General features: G+C 39.1%; 1 protein-coding gene across 3 annotated transcripts in view; it reads right to left on the bottom strand.

Moving 5' to 3' along the window:
• Nucleotides 1-1657: 1657 nt before the first annotated feature.
• Nucleotides 1658-20314, bottom strand: part of ACSL1 (acyl-CoA synthetase long chain family member 1) — a 40422-nt gene continuing 21765 nt past the window's right edge. For all 3 annotated transcript variants that reach the window (XM_054823584.1, XM_054823586.1, XM_054823585.1), the window contains exons 7-21: nt 20078-20256; nt 17318-17350; nt 17101-17152; nt 16234-16307; nt 15120-15197; nt 12628-12762; nt 10900-11034; nt 9915-10010; nt 8837-8909; nt 8071-8159; nt 4737-4853; nt 4240-4383; nt 3628-3729; nt 3478-3549; nt 1658-3279 (exon numbers count right to left, since the gene is read on the bottom strand). In XM_054823584.1, the coding sequence (XP_054679559.1) occupies nt 3139-3279; nt 3478-3549; nt 3628-3729; nt 4240-4383; nt 4737-4853; nt 8071-8159; nt 8837-8909; nt 9915-10010; nt 10900-11034; nt 12628-12762; nt 15120-15197; nt 16234-16307; nt 17101-17152; nt 17318-17350; nt 20078-20256 (1520 nt within the window). In that variant the 3' untranslated portion in view covers nt 1658-3138. The remainder of the gene's footprint in view (nt 3280-3477; nt 3550-3627; nt 3730-4239; nt 4384-4736; nt 4854-8070; nt 8160-8836; nt 8910-9914; nt 10011-10899; nt 11035-12627; nt 12763-15119; nt 15198-16233; nt 16308-17100; nt 17153-17317; nt 17351-20077; nt 20257-20314) is intronic.

Below are 20314 nucleotides of genomic sequence, written 5' to 3'. Positions count from 1 at the left end.
CGCTCCCCTCCCGGCCTCCCGCCCCCGAGCGCAGGCGCGCTGCCGACAGCCATCCCCAGCCGGGGCGGGGGAAAGCCGTAACGGGGCCTCGCTGTGGGGGAGCGGCTGGGGCCAGGGGCCGAGCAGGGAGACGGGAGCCTGGCCACCCCCGTGCCGCTGCGGTCCCAGGCCGGCACCAACTGCCAGGGGAAGGAGAGAGCACTTCGGAGAGGGGTTTGCTCACCTTCGGTGGGCAGCAGTTATTTTAAAATGGAGTACCAAGGTACTTGTGCACCAGCAGCTGCTGCCTCCTCCCCCCCCCATTTTAAAGAGCCGAATGAGGAGAAAAGTCTGGATTCAGTGTTCCAGTAGAATTCACCTGACCATGGCTGTACTGACCACTTTTTCCCTGCAGACTACACTACAAACAAAGCCCACCTTCTCTCCCCCAGACATGCCCCAAATCAAAGCTGTATATGGGTGGCATTATATAAACAGGCTAAGACATTGCTTGTCTAGAAAAACAAGTGAATAGGATCATTTCTATAACAATAACCTGACAAAAACTTGCAGCAGTTAAAGAAACATCAAAAATAGTTGCTATAATAGTGTGCCAAAAAAAAAAAAGTAGGCTTCAGATTGAAAACTTGTAATTCTAGACCTCTGGCATATAGTTACTCCACAATTTAATTGTCAAAAGTCCCTTTTCATGTCACAGCTCTTCACCCACAGGTAAAGGTGTTCTAGTCATCAGCTACTGCCCCCCTCCCCCCCCCCGCCCCTTTTTCTTTCCCCAACCAAATAATCCCAAAGTGATCTTTCACTGTGTTTTAGCTTAACAGGTAGAGTGGTGTCTCTACTAGTTTGCTGGCTTACAGCACCCAGCGCTATGTAGCAGTCCACGAGCTGAAGGTAACCAGCAGTAGTACAGACTAGACAGCACAGCTTTGTTTCTGTAGTGAAAAATGGCTCTTCCAGAAAAAGCTGCCTTTGATGGGATGTGTTAAGAACATAAACCTTAGATTCAGCTCTTAACCATCTCCCTTAGAGGTGGGGTAGCACTTCACCCTGTCTTCCCAAGCAGCATATTCATGTGTGTATGGCATTGAATAAGTGGCAAAAATTTGGATTGGAGTCCCTTCAGGAACATACAAAATCACTTGAGGATAAAGTCTACATGACTAGAAACAGAAATGTGCTTATATCACAGTAACATCAAAACAGCTTCTTGGTGGTGATGCTTCATCTACCACTGTCTGATAAGTCTGCCCTTGAACTCTCTCATACCATACCCCTGATGAAAGCCAGATGCATGGTAGAAGGGGGGAAGGGGAGATGATGGCAGCACAGGAAGGACAACTACCACCACCCAAAAGCAGTGTCAGTTCAAGAAAAACAACTTTTGAGTGAAATCAGGAGTTATGGTAACGACACTACCTAACTGAGAAACATACTGGTAACAAAAATAAAGATTTTTGTCTAAGAATACTGATGGAGCAAATTATATACAATAGCATCCCTTTCTTATAGATAATGGCCAAAGTAAACTGTCACAACCAGCACTTATCCTCTATTTAGTATGTTTGTAGCAGTGGAGTGTCAGTTTGTCAGTTACCAAATTACACCTTGGCTTGTTAATCGGCAGCATCTTTCCTTGATAAACAAACACTTCACTGAGTTGAAATGCAGAAATATTTATTTTGGTTTCCTTCATTGGTTTTGAAAATTGTTTTGGTTTTATAAAACATAGAAATAGCCAACACTAAGCAAACATTTGAATTCCAATGTAACAAACTACTGCTCTAACCAGTTGACTTGGATTTGTGTACCTTAATTGCACACATGTATGAAATTATGCTACAGGGTAGTGCATTACAATCACACACAAATCTTAGTGCAAACCTTGTTGTGCTTGTATTTTACATATATCCATGTTTTCAAAAAACAGCAATGAATGCTAATGCAAAACCAACTCTGTTAAGGATAGCAAAAGACTTATGCTGTAATAAGGCTTATTTCTGCTGATTTATCAAACAAAAGGTAACTAGTTATTTTGTCATTTATCTGGGAATTAGGTTTTTATCCCTGAACAAATACCCATCCTGTGCCAACACAGTTCTGTTGGTGTATATAAATACTTCCAATTGCTGCAAAGCATCAGGCAAAAACATTCTACCTGACCTATTTTGCTATTCAGTGAAGAATACTCAGTGGCTCATACATAAAGCACAGAAAACCTAGAGGTTATATCAGAAGCTCTTCTGCTTACAGAGGATCTGGCACATTTTTAAAAAATGCATTTTAAATACATGTTCAGGTAAACGAGTGGCTAGTACAGGTGCAGTGTTTATCTGACTGTTAGCATAGCCCAGCCTCCTGAATGGTTTTGGTTTTAGGTCTCTAGTTTTCTCACCGTAGTCAGGATCTGTTCATTTACAGGGCTGGCACTACTCTGGATTTGTGTTAGCGTAGCAAAGGCTACACTTGATGAGTTAACTGCATCAACTTCTAGTGCAGAACCACCAAATGCAGACTTACTCTGAGAAACTTGTATTCATCTGTCTCCTTTGTGTGGAGTTATGACTTCTACCTTATAAAAGTACACCTCAGAACTGGCTGCAGATATAGGAGGGAGACAAAAACCACTCAGATGCCCTGCCCCAGTTAATATCAGGACTAATGCAAGATGTGATACCAGCTATACAACTGTAAGGGTTGTTTTTGGTTGGGTTTTTTTTTATAACAGATTAAGTAATCTTTCTGGGGATGCAAGATACTTAGAGGCATTTTCAAACCTGCCAAATCCTTTGTGGAACTGACAACTGCAAACAGCAAACATGCTGGCAATAAGAAAACCGTAGCTCCTTGGTGAAGGAGAGTCCCATTTTTGGCCAAGGAAGTCTTAAATAACTTACATATAGTTACCATTTATAGTTAAGGCTCTTTTTGGAAATTGTAGGTGACCATAAAAACAGTATGCAACACAACTTGACTGTAAGGCAGTGTTCCATTTCTTCAGTGTTCCTATGGCAAGTACCCATTTTTGTACAAGTTAGTGATTGCACAGTTTCCTTCCCTATGTTTGCTGTAGTCAAATTACAGATATGAAGGCCAACAGTAGACATCAGATGTGTGCCACTTTCTTCATTCCATTCGCAGTTACATTTTGGCATTAGCATAGAGTTCATCTATCTGTGACTGGAAATATTTTCGCAGTTCTGGTCTCTTCGCCTTCAGTGTTGGTGTCAGCAGGCCATTTTCAATAGAAAACATTTCAGTGTGTATGACAATGTCTTTGACCTGGAAAGTAAACAGTTATTAGCCAAGCTGCATTCCTTGAATTAGACAAGGCTATGATGTCTGAGCAATTTTTTAACAACAAGCCTGTCACTTTAAACATTCTCCAGATGCAAATTAAAAGCAGTTTCTGGAAAGTCAGATTATATTGGTGTTGAGAAGTTTAAAGAATTAGGTGTTCAGTTCTCACAAGCATCTTACCTGTTCAAATGACTTCAAACCAGCATCTTTCCCAATCCTCACCATGTCTTCCAGAATGTGTTTTTTGAGGTCCTGCGGATACAGGATGACATCATATAGCTTGAAAAAGTTGACACAGATCAACTAGCTGTTTAGTTAGATACAACTCACCTTGTTTTTACATAGCTCTTCATATGAGCCTTCAAGTCCCTTTTTCTTGGCCCAGCTGCACAAAGTCTCAGGATCAGGTACCACAATAGCTACTAAGAAGGCCTAAAAAGGAATTTTTGTCAAGTTTTTTCTTTTCTTTTAAAGTCAACACTTTAGTTCCTACACATTTCTTACTAGTCAGTGTTAAAAATGCTGTCCAAAACCTGATCCTGCTGTAATGTCAGCAGCTGTCTGCTACTTGAACACAGGAGTGCAATTCAGAAGCTTGCACTTGAGAGTTACTCTTGTTAAGACCCACATTTCAATTTACACTTGCAAAAATCTGGACATCTTGGGTTTTCTAAATTATTTTCCCTACATACTGTTATCTAACTTATATACAATCATTAATACTCATTTAAATTAATCCAGCTCCACTACCTGGTCTGAAACTAAATCCAGAAACACATTATTCAACTGCTAGAGTTGAAAGTACGTTCAGAACCAAAATGTGTAATGTTAAGAAATTTTAAGATTTCAGTCCTAAAGTTTGAGGTGGGGGGAGGGAGGAAAGGAAGACTTTTCTGCAGTCTCCTCTTGCATTAATTTTTAAAATTCCTGAAGAATGCTTACCTGCAAGCTCTCTCCATGGACAAACACCTGAGCAAGTGCTTCACATCTCAGATAGACATTTTCTATCTTCTCTGGTGCTATGTATTCTCCCTGGGCTAGTTTAAATATGTGTTTTTTCCGGTCAATGATCTTCAACGTACCATTCTGTTGACAGAAATAACTTCCACTCAGAAGAGACACTTCAAGTGAAGAAACAATCTACACAGCTTAAACATGCTACACTACTACAGTAAAATAGTGCTAGAGCCAGAGTACTGTCAAACTAATGCTAGAAGAAAACAGGCTTTGCACCCATCTAACCTAAACTAGGGAAAGCCTCAGGATTGGCACTAAGTGCTCCAGGCACACAGATTTATCTACAACAGTAATTATCTTCCCCTTCGAATTACTTTTCTTTATCTAATTAGTTGTGTTCAATACCAAATATTTTCTATATTATTTGTTAAATTACTGCCAATAACTACAGAAGTACGTTGCAGCTCTATAAGTGAACTTACTGGCAGCCATTTCCCAATGTCTCCTGTATGAAGCCAGCCATCTTTATCCAGAGCTTCTGCTGTTTTTTCTGGATCTTTCAAATAGCCACGAAATACATTTGGCCCTTTCACACACACCTGAAAACAACCATTTGTTAATGTACACTACTATGAAGTTAAATATTATTTGAAATGAATGCTTTCTCCAATCATTCTCAATAACCCCAACTAAAAAGACAAGATGAAGTTTATGCATTAGTACAGAAATATCTACTCATTGTTTGTTGGAGACCTAACATTTCCCATTTGTATAAAGCATAAGCAGCAATTGGAAGCATCTGTTCTATTCCAGTCTAGCAGCAGTGTTCCTACCTGTTATTTGAATAATCTTGAATTTCAGAGGAAATTTATTTTTATCTGAAGAAATCCTGCTAGATCCAGAAATATTACCTCTCAGCCTGGCAATGCGTTCGTTTCAGCCTTGGTAAGGTGAAAGGGGCACTGTGCTAAAACTAGTGATGAAAGAGCTGTGTATCAAGCAAGTCACATGTTTGCCGTCCAAAGGTAAACCAGTTAACACCTCAGGGCTTAGAGCACTCAAGATTTCTCTATAAAGGAATCCTGCAATTTCTTTAATTGAAGGTTGTCTGGATTTGTGTACCAAGTAGAAAACCAAGAACAACTTCGGTGGATATAACTCAATGCATGTGCATTATTAGGATCAAAACCAACCATGCTTACAAGGTATGAGAAAAGGAACCACAAGATAAAAAGCTTGTAGTAAAGAGGTTGCCAGAGAATCCGGTCAGACATTACAAGCTATATTAAAACAGTTAGTAGAGTACCTGTCAGTAAGAGAACATAAAAGTAAAGTAACTAGTCACGAACATGGACTAGAGCCTGAAGTATCCAGAGATGATCCCAGATTCAAGTATTTTCTTCTCAATATAACACCCAAGGTTCTGTAAGTTTTCTTTGGTGGGGAGAAGGGGGACACAGGACAGGACTCTTGTTATTTAAGGATCATCAGGACAATGAGATACCTCCTTATTTCTAAGGACAGCGAGGTAAGGCAAGATAAACCAGATTGAAGCAAAACTTAAAGATGCTGACCACACACAACTGTTGGGGACTCAGGAGTCCAAAAACCCTGAAAGAGTCCTCAAAAGCAACAAAACATTCAAACCATCACACCTGCTTGGCATGCCTGGATGACAGCAGACAGTAAGAAGGGTCTGATCTGGGCAACAGAATCAGGACTCTAGAACTAATGCAGAAGAAAAGGATAGAAAATCCAGTTTTAAGTTAAGGGCAAATAGATAATTTCTGTCAATAGGGGCTGATAAAATATTAGGCCAACTAATAGTCTAGGGGATTAGTACAGTTATAAAATGGGCAAGGAACTGGCTAAAGAATCTTCAGGCCCTAATATCAATTCTCAAACCAGAAGAAATTACTAATATAGTACAGAAACCGATTTTTGAAACATGCATTTCAAGTATTTTTAGTGCTTACATCAGCATAAAATACAGGCATGCTGGTGAACTACACTACAATGAACAGATGTTGTCAATAGGAGGGAGATGGTAGTATTAGTGAGGGTTCTGATGACCTTGTAGAGACAACACCAAACTCATGACCAAACCCAGATAAGCTTTGTTTTGTAGCAGAAATGACTTGGTTCTAAAAAAAAAAGAAGTTATCTGGAAGGATGTGTAGAGGAGAACTCTCTATGTCCCAGTCAAGTCAAAGGCTGACTGATCAAGTATTTCATTTGTCATGGCTCCTACATTCACGGGATGGCAGTAGGTGACAGTTTTTCTCAGTAGAGATGGCAAACCAGCTATCTGTATCCTGCTAACTAGTGCTAAGACTGCATCTGCATATGAGCATGTATAATTTTATTCACAAATGTAACTTTCTTGAACATGGATAACTGGCAAAAGTTAAAAGCAAGGCTGACAGAACAGAGACTATTGAAAGCTTACTCTCAGAAATGAAGACTAGGAGCGTTTAATTCAGCAAAGAGCACATGGAAGGAAGAAGATCTATTCTAGGCAAAGGATAATGAGAGCCAATTCTATAGCTATGGGCTTCAGTTCTGTGAAACAAGTTATAACACTTATTTGTCAAATTCAGAATAGTTAATCTCAGGAAGTTAGGACTGAAGGACTAAGATGGCACCTGATATATTAAGGGGCTACCATATTTATTCAAGTCTAAAGTAATTCCTAACACAGCAGACTTTCACAGTAAGTACAACAAAACATTTTTTAAAACTACTTAACTGTTTCTCATTACGATAACTTATACTCAGTTCCTCTAGCAGACCAAGCTTTAAAAGCATATTTAAAGTGAAGCAAAAATTGCTGACGACATGGGGCATGGGGTCAAGAACCTTGACATTGCTCTCCACTTGCAGTTTCCTACCACCAAGCCCAACTAACTCCTTGAGTATTTCTGGGAATTAAAGCCCAATAGTTTGTCCCTAGTCTCATAAAAATTATAACCAAAACAAATAAAGATTAATATGTTGTTTGCAGTCACAAATTAGTTACTTGCTTAAGCTACTTTATCCATCCATTTCTCATGCCTCAGCTGCCCCCAAGGCCTCTCAAAAGCATATGAAAGACACTACAATTTATTTTCTTTCAGGGCTTGGGGAAAATAAGTTACTACATGGACATCTGTTCAAAGTATACACACAAAGTTCAAGCTGTATACATTTACTTGGAAAAAATACTGTAGACAACAACATAAGCATTACACACAAAGCGGAGTCCTCAAAATGCAATTTGTAAAACAAGGGTGTTCAATTTGTGCAGGCTGCAGAAAAAAGCTCAGAAGAATGTGCAGGCAGTTGTCACAAATCACTAGGAGCCTTCACAGCATTTTATCTCCATTTCTCTTAATGGTGTTCCAGCCACTTCAAATTACCTCATCTCACACATCACAAGCTGGGTAAGAAGCTACATGCATCAGCTGTTCTTCAGCACTTAGCAGGGGGCAGGAAGCCCTCTGCTAGCATTTTACTGAAGGATAAATGCAGTATGAGATAGCTAGCTTCTCAGCTATCCCACAGCTGGAAGACAGCATATTGGTCATACAACCATAAATATGTAGTAATTTGTTATCCCACAGTAAGCTGCTGCTTCTCCCCTCTGATACACTATTTTCTGGTTTGCTTCTGTGAATCATTAGCTGGCACTGCATACAAGCAAGGCGGGTATCTTTGATTTTTAGGTAGCAGGCCATGTTTAGTGCTTTTACTAAACCCAGACAGTTATTTCAGGAACAAAAAAACATTTTCCAGGATTTCATAAGAGGCTCATATTGACCTTTTGAAATTACTTACCTCACCCTCTCCTTTGGCAGCCAAGTAATTCATTTCTTGTACATCAACAAGCTTGATGATACTGCATGGCATGGGTGCTCCAACATGACCTATTAAGTAACATAATACTTCAATAGCCTGAACAGCTTTTTAGTCAGGTTCTTGAAACAATAAGCTGGTTACACGCTAAAGAAAGATGGAAAACTTATTTCTGGTAATATACTACACCAATACTAGTACAGTAATAGCTTAAATTTGCTGGGGCATTCTCAGATATTCCTAGAATGTAACAAACAATTATGTACTCAGGCTTACTTTTTCTTATAATCGGGATCCTCAGTCTATAGACATGTTGAAGTAGCAAAAAGTCCCACTATAGTCTCAGTTATCAGCATTATTTCAGTTAGGGAGATGGAGGTGTAACAGCTGACAGAAATGCAGACTGTTTGTTCCAACACCAAAAAATGCCATTTAAGTTTCTAGCACTGTGTTTATACACAGCAGATTCCTATTCTGTAAAAATTACAGGGTTGATACTATGACCTCCCCTCTCCTGAATCCACTTCAACTTACAAGGACAAAGCATATTAAAGTTTGTATTACTGAACATTCCTAGCTATTTAGGGGTAGCAGCTTCAAGCGGTCCCTTCAGAACTTTTTTACTTCACTTGGAAGAAAAATGAGATCTTATGCTTCATGACAGGTGTACTGAAGACTCAATCATGTGATCAAGGAGCTCTATAGCATCCTGAAATTTAACAGACAGGCAGACAGTTAAACACCATACCTGCTGTCCAGTCACCTGGCAGTGACAGTGAGCATCCAGCTGTGCACTCAGTCTGTCCATAACCTTCATAAAACTAGGACAGGAAACCAAAAGATTATTTAAAATTCCTACTTTTCAACATGCAGTTTCTTCATTAAAATTAAATTAATATTTTGCTTCTTTCTCTAGTTGTTAGAGTTTAACAAAATCCCCAGCATCTTCTAAAAAGATTATGACTACATTAGAGTTTTATGACAATACACAATTAAGTGATAATATACCACCCTCAGTTCCAATATTTACTCAAAGTTTCACTCAATTTCACATGCTATGTGACACCTGTCTAGATCAAAACAGAAAGCAGAGGGAGCAGGACGAAGAAACTAAGAACAGTGGCACTAGCAATGACTTCATTCACATCATTTAAGAATAAGTTTGTCCAAGATAGCCAGGAATAGAACCCCATCACAGCTCTGTAATTATTATATACAAGACAGGTTTCACTTTTCTATGCAGAATGCAGTAGTGTGCTGGTGTAGCAATGAAGAACTTTAAAATGTGAGCCTTCTGTGACTTTTTGGAGTGTTTTCTATCCTTGAAATTTATTTCAACACATTTGTTCTATCCTGTGCCATTGTTATTCAAATTTTACCTCAAAAAGCGTATACTTTGAAGAGGCTCTGAAGATAAACGCAACGTGTGCAATCTGATTCTCCCCAGTCTCATCTTCAAAGCAACAACACTACAATATCATCACCTTGATTAGATTCTGTACAGTAGTTATGATTACTTCTGTAAGCAAGGGAAGCCTCAGAAACTTAATCCAAGAACATTAATTATTGCTTACAGCAGCCTCCAAAAACCTTTCCCTTAAGACAGTTCAGCTGGTTACTTTGAGTTATAATAAAGACTTTGGAATGAATACAGAAATCTCAGGGGACAGAGAGAAACTCTGGAAAGAAGCATGCACTTGTGTAGTCTCCAGGAAGAATGCCAGAAAGAGTTAACCATATAATCAGACCACAGAAATGCTCTAACATCAAAGCTAGAATGGGGTACTAAAATCTTCATGGTTTAGGATTAAGGCCAGGAAACTCACCTGACAGCCAAGTGCTGTTCTCAGGAAGGTCAGTACACTTGCAGATACAGGTGCTGCTCCTGTGACCATGAGCCTTACTTTTCCTCCCAAACTTGCCTACAACAGACACAAGATACTGTGGACACCAAAAGCATTTTAGAGAAGTTTCCAGGGTCGTCTTCCATCCCACCCTCAGCCACTGTTCATCTATAGCGCCACCCACAAGTGTTAGAGATTAAAAACATTGCAAGAAAGACAGCTTGCAATAGGAGACTGAACTTTAATCTCATTAATGGCTAGAAGAAACAGTATCTCAAACATACAGTATCTCCAAAGACTATGCTGTGGTGTCACTACAATGCACACTCGGCCAAAAGTCTAAAAGAGCTTAAGTCACGGCCTTAGAGCAATGACTATTTTTAACTGCCTTCTATCAGCTTCTCATACATCCTGAATGCTATAAAAAGCAGCCAGAGGGGCATGTTGTACAACCAAGGTCAGGGCCAGAGCAAGTGAGTGCCAGATATAATAGCAGGCATAGCTTACTAGTGACCAACAGTGAGGAGACAGTAGGGGCTGCAGGTCGCACGAAGTCACATTTAGCATTCCTCCTTCAGAAGGACAGTGTTTGCTTTCAGCCGTAAGTGAGAGAAGCCTCCCTAATACAGTTAGCTGATATTACTATGACAAAGGGAATTTAAAAATGAAGTTGGAAGTAAGACAGTTTGGGGTTTTGTTCTGAGTAGCCAGGTAGTCTTTAATCAGTGATGAAAGCCATACCAGATTATAACCATTCATATAAAATTCAGCAATTACAAACCAATGCCTATAAACTAGTAAGTAGATAGGATATATAGTGGTGCTTTACACTTCCAATATTGAAAACTGCTGTTCTGTAACACAGAAAGCACACATGGAGCTCTGTTCTAAAAATAATCATGAGCAAATAACATAACAAAAAGGCCCAATATCCACCATACAAAGACTTAGAGGCTTTCAAGCATACCTGTATTTTGCGGAAGATGACTTTATCCCAGAAACTGTTATTTCTAACTATACCACTTCTGAGTTCTGCTTCTTTCCTCTTGGAAGCAAAATCCAGCATCCACCTCTTCAATGAAGTATCTGCCTGTCCAAAAATCTGGAAGAAAGATGTGTGGTTAGAAGCCTCACAGACTACCATTCCCTTTCTTACAGAAGCATGCAGAGAGACTCTTAACAGTGAAAACCAAATAAATAAAACAACATTTATTAGTAAGCATCTTAATTCTGGTAAGAAATACTCGAGGATTTTGATTTTGGCCTCTTTACCTCAGTTCAAGAGATGTCTACCACTTAACTAATTCTTGTTTCCCATACAGCTGTGTGATGCTTTTTCAATGTATAGTTTCTTCATTAAAATGTATGAATGAAAGTGGATGTTTTACTTTTCTATTCCAGTTTGATCAAAAGTCAAATTAAATATAATCCTCAGCATATTCTAAAGAGCACACCATCACAATATGTAAAGTAACACAAGTTTTCTGAGGAGATGCACGTCCCTTCAGAAATACCAGAGAGATCTGTCTTGCATATATAAACTTTCTTTTTAGATCACTTTTCAAAGGCTCCCTCTGGTTGTTCTCAGCAAGTCAAAGCAGACTCAACAGCAGAGCACAGATTAGTATAGTCACTTGGAGACAGACACAGCAGCTCTTCAGCATTAGGGCCCCCACCAATTTCCCACTTAACTTCACACACTAGGTTACCGCAAGGCTGGGTGAGGTTGAAACAGTGCCATAGAAGTGTAAAAGCCTCAGGGCACCACAGTCAACAAACAAGATGACATCATGAATGAAGAAGAGAGTCCCAAGCTTTGGCTATGTTTCTCAAATTCCAGTACAGAATGTGAGGCTAAGTTTTAAGCACTACAGGCAGGGCTTAGAATTTCCTTCCCTCCAAACATATCAGAGTTGCACTATTTGTTCCTGTGGCCAGACGGAACCTTATATTACTAGCTGTTCCTCTAGTCTCTGATTAGAGCAGTGTCCTAGCTAAGACAGCATAGACAGGTCTGTCATTTCTTTAGCAGTCACAGGATTTCTTGTTCTGTCCTTCAACTCTGGCTGTACCCTAAGAGTCAGTCATCCACGCGCAAGAGTGTGATTTAAAAATCTTAAGTTCGAGACAGAATCTACTTCTGAATTCTCATCTCAGATGACCCTAAGAAGGGAAGCAGCAGGCACAGAAGAGACCAGTGCTGCTGACACACCCTCTCCCCAGCACTCTGGGCTGGCTGGTTTATAGTTCTCTCTGTTAGAACACACTGGTTGCTGCATAGGAAACTTGTATGTGTCCATGCAAACATAGGCAAGCACCTGACCTTGGTTTGCAAATTCCACTCCATGAGTCAGATGCTAAAAGCGTGGCATGCAGACGCTAAGCCTCAAGCTCGTGTTGTAGACTGACTTAAATGACTTGCTCAGAGCAAAACAGTAAGTCATTAATCAAGCTAGAGAGAACTAAGTCTTCTAGTCAGTCTTTCAGGCAGCAAATACTAGTGTTGAAGTGTGTTTTAATACTACCAGTACTACTCGCTGCACTTTCATCTCTGTTTTAGAAGAGATACACCAGTTTGCTAGCATGCTGATTTAACATCCCAGAGCACAGAGTAGTTTCTCCTACCATGTCAGCACAGACTTCATGAAGTCTCTTAAAACTCTGCACAGGTCTAGACTCATGCAAGTAGACTTACCTTGTCAAACATTCTGTTCAGTAGTCTTGGTACTACAGGAAATACAGTTGGCTGCAGTGTTTTTAGGTCATCCATAAGCAGTCTGATATCCCCTTGAAAGAATCCTATCCGAGCTCCATGGCACAGAACCACACACTGTTAAAAAGAGTTTAAAAATTCTGAAAACATGGCATGTATAATGTATTCTAGCTATATGTGTATGACAATCCTAAGCAGAATGGACAGTGCAGTATCCACCTTAAATCCTCTCAGCTTCTGGACAAGTTCTGCAGCACTCTTGGGCTATAGGATGAGACTGGAAAGACCAAGTTGCAAGACATGCCTGGTATACACAGGCCAATGACTTTGATAGAATCAGATATAGCACAAAAGCCCCTATCCAAAAAGTGGCAGTTGGCCAAATAAGGCAATGCCAGCAACTCAGAGGTAGTATGAGACTGAAAAGCAGAACCTTCCTATTTTAAATATTTATCAGGCTTATTTAAAAATACTTGAACTTTGTTCCCTGCTCTATACTGAAAAAGTCAGCACATGCTACATACTGGTCCAGCAGGGATTTCTGCCTTGTGCTACTTGCTTTTCATTCTCTTGCATTCTGGTTTTCCTTCCTGTTTCACAAGACTGATGCAAGCAGATTTATTGTTAGGTGATCAAGATGCTCTTTGGAAGATTCTAGCAGAGCCAATGATTACTTTTGTGTCACTTCAGACCTACACCAAGGAAGGCCGACTTAATCCTGTCATGTTCCATGTTCTCTGTGTTAGAATCTATAAGCTCTACCCTCCACACCTATAGACACCCCTTTTCTTCCTATTTTGTTTGGGGTTTATTTATTCTTTTTAGTAATATCCCTACTCTTCTTGTGTTTCTCTATACCTACTTGGTTTTATTTCTTCTTCCTCTGTAACACCTCTTCCTTCATTCCCTGCCATCCATTCATCTTTTCTGCACGAGACATGCTAAAGTGTCATTTTTCACACGTGCTTGGCCACCATCTGCTAGAAAGCTGCAAATGCATCAGTCCAGATGGAGTGAACAGCAACTGCCTTTGCTAGGTGGGAACACGTTTGTCCTGTCAAGTTCACTGACCCTCTAGCTTCCTTCCGAAGCCAAAAATCAGCAAACATGAACTTTACAGCAGGGGCAAACTCTAAAGATTGCTTATCACAGAGCCTGTGTTCATACCTACCCCAAACAGTAACAAATCTTTTCTCCTTTCTACAAAAGGTGTCCTTGCTTAATCTCCTTAGGTAAATATACAGGTAAACACCTACTTTGTAGAGACCTCAAACAGCAGAGGAATACTGAGATCCAAACACTTTCTTCTCATTTTGTCCTTTATAACACAAGTTCCCATCCTGTTTCTACTGCATGATCAAGAACAAAGCTTTTACCTACAGAGCCTGTACCTTCAGATGCAAGACTGGCATCAGTAAAGCAGACACTGAAGCATAACTGTTATCCAGGTTACCAGGAGAAGAAGAGTGCTGGAAGCCTAAGGGCACCTGTACAACTCAATTAAGCTCTATTCCCAATCTTTGTAACATACAGACACATATGCATACATATATTTTATGTATGTGTATATAGACACTTTTTTGGTAGAAAGTTCAGGATTCCTAACTGAAATCATAGAACAATTTCTGGCTCCACATACCTTTTCACACTTGCATGGAAGCTGTTATTTCCCTACATAAATTGTGACATGACTACCTTCAACATACGTATTTGCAATCTCACCCAAGGTAGAGGTGTTAATTCAACTTCAGTAAGTATGGTAAATACCCGTGCCCCTACTGTATATAAGAAGCTTAAGGAAATTGCATCCTTTCAATAATGCATACTACCTAACTATGGGCTCAGAGGTCCTTAAGACTGCCAGTATTAAGACAACCTGAGCCCCCTCATCCTCAAAAGTGAAGCCCCAGGTTTTACTATATGGTAAAATAAGCTATCCAAGGGAACTTCAAAGTTTGTCATTAAATGGCATTAAAAGTTGTCTTCATTTCCTGCAGGAGAACTCCACTGAAACAAAATCCCTCCCTTTTTAATAAAAGTTTCTTAGAAGCAATGGTAAATTTATCCAACTTAAAATTAGTTTTGTGTAAGCAAGCAGGATGCCACATTATAAAATAATTTTTTTTAAAGTTTGCAGACTAAAGAATGGCATGGATTTTTAACAGTGCACTGACTATTATTAGAGGGAATTTCTAGGCAGTGTACATTTGCTAAAGGATTGTCTCATGGTTTAGTAAACCAGTTTCTTATTAACCCTAGCTCCAAGGCTAATGTTTATGTTTCAGCATGAAAACCAGTTGTCTAGTACTCACTAGATATTGTTTATGGGATATTGTTTTTCCGAACCTTACCTCAAGCTTTCATACACATGTGCAAGAGTCAAAAAGGAATAGCATGTGTAACAGGGATTCAAGAGACATGCTCTCTGTAAGAAATGCAAGTTTCTCAATAGTTTGGTACAAACAGATGCTTACCTCAACGATTCTCTCAAACATATGAGCTAAGGGCAGGAATGATATCAGAACGTCATCAGAGGAAGGCATAAATGTTTTCTGAAAGTGAAAGTGTTAGTAAAATCAAAGTTAAGCAAAATAAACAATCAATAAGAATTAAACACAACAATGAAATCTGGCATCTAAACTCTAGAGCACAGACCTCACTTCAGTTGTTTGTAATGAAGCTGCACTGTCTTTCATTAAAAATATTACAGCAATGACTTCTAGCATGTGTAAACATACATTGCAGAAATGGTAATCTTTTAGAGTACAGTGACCAGATTATTGCAGCTTACCATTCATATGGTTATGAATAGAAAATTGTGAGAGAAACCATGGAAAGTTCCATTATACATTGGGAGGGAGGGGGAACAAAAGTAGTAGTGTGCCTTAGGGGTTTAAAAAATACACACTTTCATCTTAGATCAGAAAGTTTGCTTATGCAATTTACCATGAGATTGATATCAAGAGTACCTTACATGATTCAATTGTGAGACCAGCTGTGTAATTTAAAAACAGTCCTGCATGCAGAGTACTTGGCAAAATAAGTACAGTTGTATTTTTAAACACATCTGTAGGTGTTAGATCTTAGGACCTTCATCCTAGCTAGCCTACAGATGAACTTTAGTAGTCTAATGTAAACTAAAAGTTAACACTGTATCAAGTAAAAATACAGACTCATGCTTCTTGCTCATTTATGCAAGGGTTTTAATTATTTTGGTGGGTTAAAATACATTATAGCTTCTCCCATCCTTAGTGCAAAAGGTTAGCCTCTACACCAATCCTCTGATATAGAGCTTGCACTAATGACAAATACTATAAGCCCAGGGCAGAATGTAAGGTATAGTCACATTAGGATCTTTAACATTTTGCTTGGATCAGATCAAATTTGTCTCTGTCAGATTCTTAACCCTGACAGAAGAAATCAGTAAATATTGACTTCTGACCTAGCATAGGCAGAGTGCTGTCAAGTTGTATTTTCACTTGGATCTTACTAAAAGTTAAAACCAAAGTTAATGAGACTTCAATGTTGGTTTTACTCTTGAAATTTTTCCTTTCATGCAAATCCCCAGTGTTAACCTTTGCAGTTTACCTCTGTAGATTTCACAAAAGCTGAAGCATTGCTGACTATGTTTTGATGAGTGATCATAGCTCCTTTGGGGTTTCCTAAGGAAGAAGCACATCAGGATATAACAGTGAAATTTTTCAATCCTTTAAATTACTAAGCAGTGGTAAAACTAATCTAATAGCATTTCAATCAATCAGTCCCTTCTTCAATATCAATATCTTTCTTTGTATATTAAACAAAGTCAGAGAACTTACTTTCAATAACTGGTAACAGTTACATAGTAAGTTTGTGTTGAAGTCCTCAAGTTTCATAAGGAGAGCAAATCCTTAAGAAATTGTCATGTTTCTTGGATAAGCTTCTTTCATTTGAAATTGAACACTTCTGTGAAGATGCAGCTATCAAACCCAGACTTATTTCTGTTCTCAAATCTGCTTCAAAAGTGTAGCTTGTCATTGTACTCTTGCCTATTGCTCCCTGCCAGTGTTGGATATTAACTCACAAATGTCAAGTGTGTGACATCTAGACAGTCTTTCTGCAGCAAGGTTGCTTAGCTAAGGAACAGATTTTGCTAATACAGTACCGAAAAAGTCTATGGAAGAATTGAAAGTCTGATGCAGAGCCCCTATCATGGAAACACAAGTTCAGTACTTATTTCCAGGCCCAAAAGTGTAACACCTCCACCCACCAATACTGTAACTTTTTACTGATCAACGGGGGGGGGGGGGGGGGGAATCAAAGGGAGCCTTACCATAAAACTTCCCCAGCTACTACTTGCCAAAAAGATGCAGCAGCAGGGGAGAGTCTTGAAAAAAAAAAAAAAAAGTAGGAGGGCTTCTGAATTAGTTTTGCACATACAGGATAATAAATTCTGCATAATGTAATTAGGTGTACCTGTCGTTCCACTGGTGAAACAGATGACTGCTAGATCTTCTGGCTTTGGAGGCTATGAGAGTTAAGAAAGTATCAATATGATTAAGATGCAAGGAAACATATTTTCCTGGACAAAACACTGAAATACTAGTGTTACTTTTGAGCTATGGGAGATAGGGAGATTTGCTAGTTTGATCTACAGAATGCTATCTAGCTTCGGATTGTCACTTGAACTTACCATAGGTTTTTGCCTGTGTTTTCTTCCCAGCTCCTACAGAAAGGAGAGAAAGGGGAGAGAAATAGTTTAAACATGAGCACATAACTTTTTTTGCTTTAAATCTACTAAACACCATAATATTTCATTTAGCCTGTTTAGGCATTTTAACTTATAAAAAGAGTAACAAAGGCTTTAAAGGACATTTTAAAGATACATGGAATAACTACCACATTCTACAAATACAAAAGTGATAACTAATCTAAAATTTAGGGTTTTTTCCAGCTAGTACAACAGAAGCCACTTGCTAGAGAAGCTCAAGGCTAAGCAGTGTTATGACAAGCCAGAGGAGGCAATCAATGGTATACCTTATACAGAAAACATATGCCACTGACAACTGTTGAACAGATGAAGCAAGATTCATCTCAGTAAGTACCTCACACCACCATCACTGCTTGTGAGAAGAAAGACTGGGTTTCCCCATGCAGAGTCATTGGTAGTTTGTACTCCTTTTATACTGAAGGGTGGAGAGCACAAGATTCTCTCCTCCAGAAACTCTTTTCCTTCCCTCTGCCTCCTTACAATTATTCAGGCCTGACAATTAATGATGTCTAGCTCTTTAGGCAGAAGGGAATGGATACCAAGAAGATCCTTTTATGATCAAGGATATAATGACTAAGAGGAAGATTTGAAAGCTGATGTTCAATATCTATGAGCTTTAAAGTTTCAAATCAAGACTTATTACTGACATGCCTGTTTAAGACTAGAAACAATACTAGCTTAAAGACTTAACAAAAGGCCCATTTTAATTTGCATAAGTATAGCTTTGGAAGCACCCTTTGAGGGCAGACACATCAACTTCACCATTGCCTTTACATTCCAAGTATACAATAGCACTATGCATTCCTTTACGAGCCCTAGACTTCCTTTAGTATGATGTACCTCTTAAGATTACCCAAGGAGATTGAAGAAGAAAGGAATGTCCAGAAACACAGTTAACACTCCCATTCCTGTAAGTCTATCCTTTTGAAACAGTGCCATTATGCAAAAGTTTGCCACTATGAAGATGCAGTTGTCTGCTCAAGACAACAGCATCTGCATTTCAAGTACCACCAGAAGCTCACTACTTCCCTACAGCCCATTTTGAGTAAGATCTGGTATTTACTGAATATGCAGCTAAGATCTCCACACACTTTTGATCTCCTAGAGCAAAACGCCATCTTTTTCTATTGAAGGGGCATTTATTCATAGCTACTCAGCTCTAAATAACCACAGCATACATACAGATATTAGACATCAGAAACCAAGCTTACAGCATCTGGGAGATACACAAACTGGTCACATAACCCATAAGCACAGCTGAGCAACAAGCTCAAGCCAGAAATACAGAAAAAAGTACTTAAAGCTAGAAATAGTAATTTTATTCTAATCTAAGCTCCTAAACAGTTCATAGTTGCCTTTCAGGAGACACTAGAAGCTCCCACCGCTTAAAAAAAGTGACAAAAATTGCTCCTGCTCACTGAAACATTATTTGAAATATTTAAGTTTGCCTGATTTCACTGAGATTTAGACAATAGGCTCTTGGAGCACCTCCTTAATCCAAACATCAAATGTTGTTAACAGCTACAAAGTACTACTGGAAGTCACTGAAGAATCTAAACTTCTAACTTAAAGATAGCATTCACCCCCTGCTTTTGTTGTTCTGTAGCTAGTAGATCTAGTGGAAAGCATCTTCTGCCAAAAACTAGCATTCAATTCAAGGGAAGAAGCTGGTTTTAGTACACCAACTTGCAGTTGGGCCAATCTTTTTCCAAGTTTAACCTAACCCTTTTGCCAGTGAGCTATAAGTCATTTCTCTGCATTAGTGTTTTTAGCCCCATTTCAACCTGGCAGTCTTGCGGAGACTAGTTAACTATGATACAGTTAATCATCTTTTGAGACACATGCTGGCATTTTGTACCTTTACCAGAAGGTGGCCCTGCTAACATAACAGTTAAGGCTGCTGTGAAAACAAGTTCAGTGAAATGAAGTATTCCGCACCAGTTACTGACACCTGCACAAGACAGCCACGCTTATTTGGAGATACTCAAGTCCTAGTGAGCCAAGCCTTCACCAGAACTCCAGCTAGAACCAGGCTAAACCCTGTTTCATAATCTCACAGTAAAGATGTACTTTATGCAATTTGATCCTGGGACAGAGTTCTCTAAATGAGTGAAGTTACGAAATAAACTTGCATAAGAGATCTGTGCAGACAAAATAACTACAAGCAAAACCAAGACTTGAACATTAGGTAGCTAAGCAAAATGGTTTCTACTTCTAAAACATGTAAGTCTCATTCCCTTACATTACCATAAGCTTAACCTGGAACAGTTTTACTGCCATTTTCCTCCTCTTCCAGAGATTTTGTAGATTCAGTGTATAAATAAGTATTGAAATAAGTATTCTGAAGTATTAGTCACAGTATGTAATTATGTTACCGCTTCACATGGGCAAGCCTTAACACTCAGATCTGATGTTCTGTCTGAACTATGTTAACAAGCTTTCGTTCCGTCATCTTGGCATATGCACTTTTACATTTTGAGCACTGTGAAATACTATTAGCAAGTTGTTTTCCTTGTTGGTTTTTTTTATGTTTTTGTGTAAATTTCAGTCCAAGAGGTAGTTAAGTATTTTGAAACTAATCCACCACATTTCGTTCAGTCCTAAAATCTGTTCAACAGACACTGTCTTCTTCCTCCAGAAGTAAATGGAAGGAAAGCAGTAAAGTAGGTTAAGCATGCTTACCTCTATATATTTCATGCTGAGAACTTCCACCCCACACTTTTTGCCACGTTCAACAAGATCCATGCCAAAAGACTCCATGATAACAATGGTGTTGAGTATTGGAGTTTCCCCCTTTTCCACACCGGTTAGCAGAAGTTTGGCCTTGTCAGGTTTGTCACAGAAAACCAATGACAAGTCAGCTGATGAAAGAGAACAACATTATCAATATGACAAGTTGAGCTTAGACTAGATCCATAC

Source organism: Grus americana, chromosome 4 (genome assembly GCF_028858705.1).
Source record: "Grus americana isolate bGruAme1 chromosome 4, bGruAme1.mat, whole genome shotgun sequence".
NCBI classification, from domain to species: domain Eukaryota; kingdom Metazoa; phylum Chordata; class Aves; order Gruiformes; family Gruidae; genus Grus; species Grus americana.
Note: the sequence above shows the minus strand (reverse complement) of the source record. Positions and strands in the feature narration are given on the sequence as shown.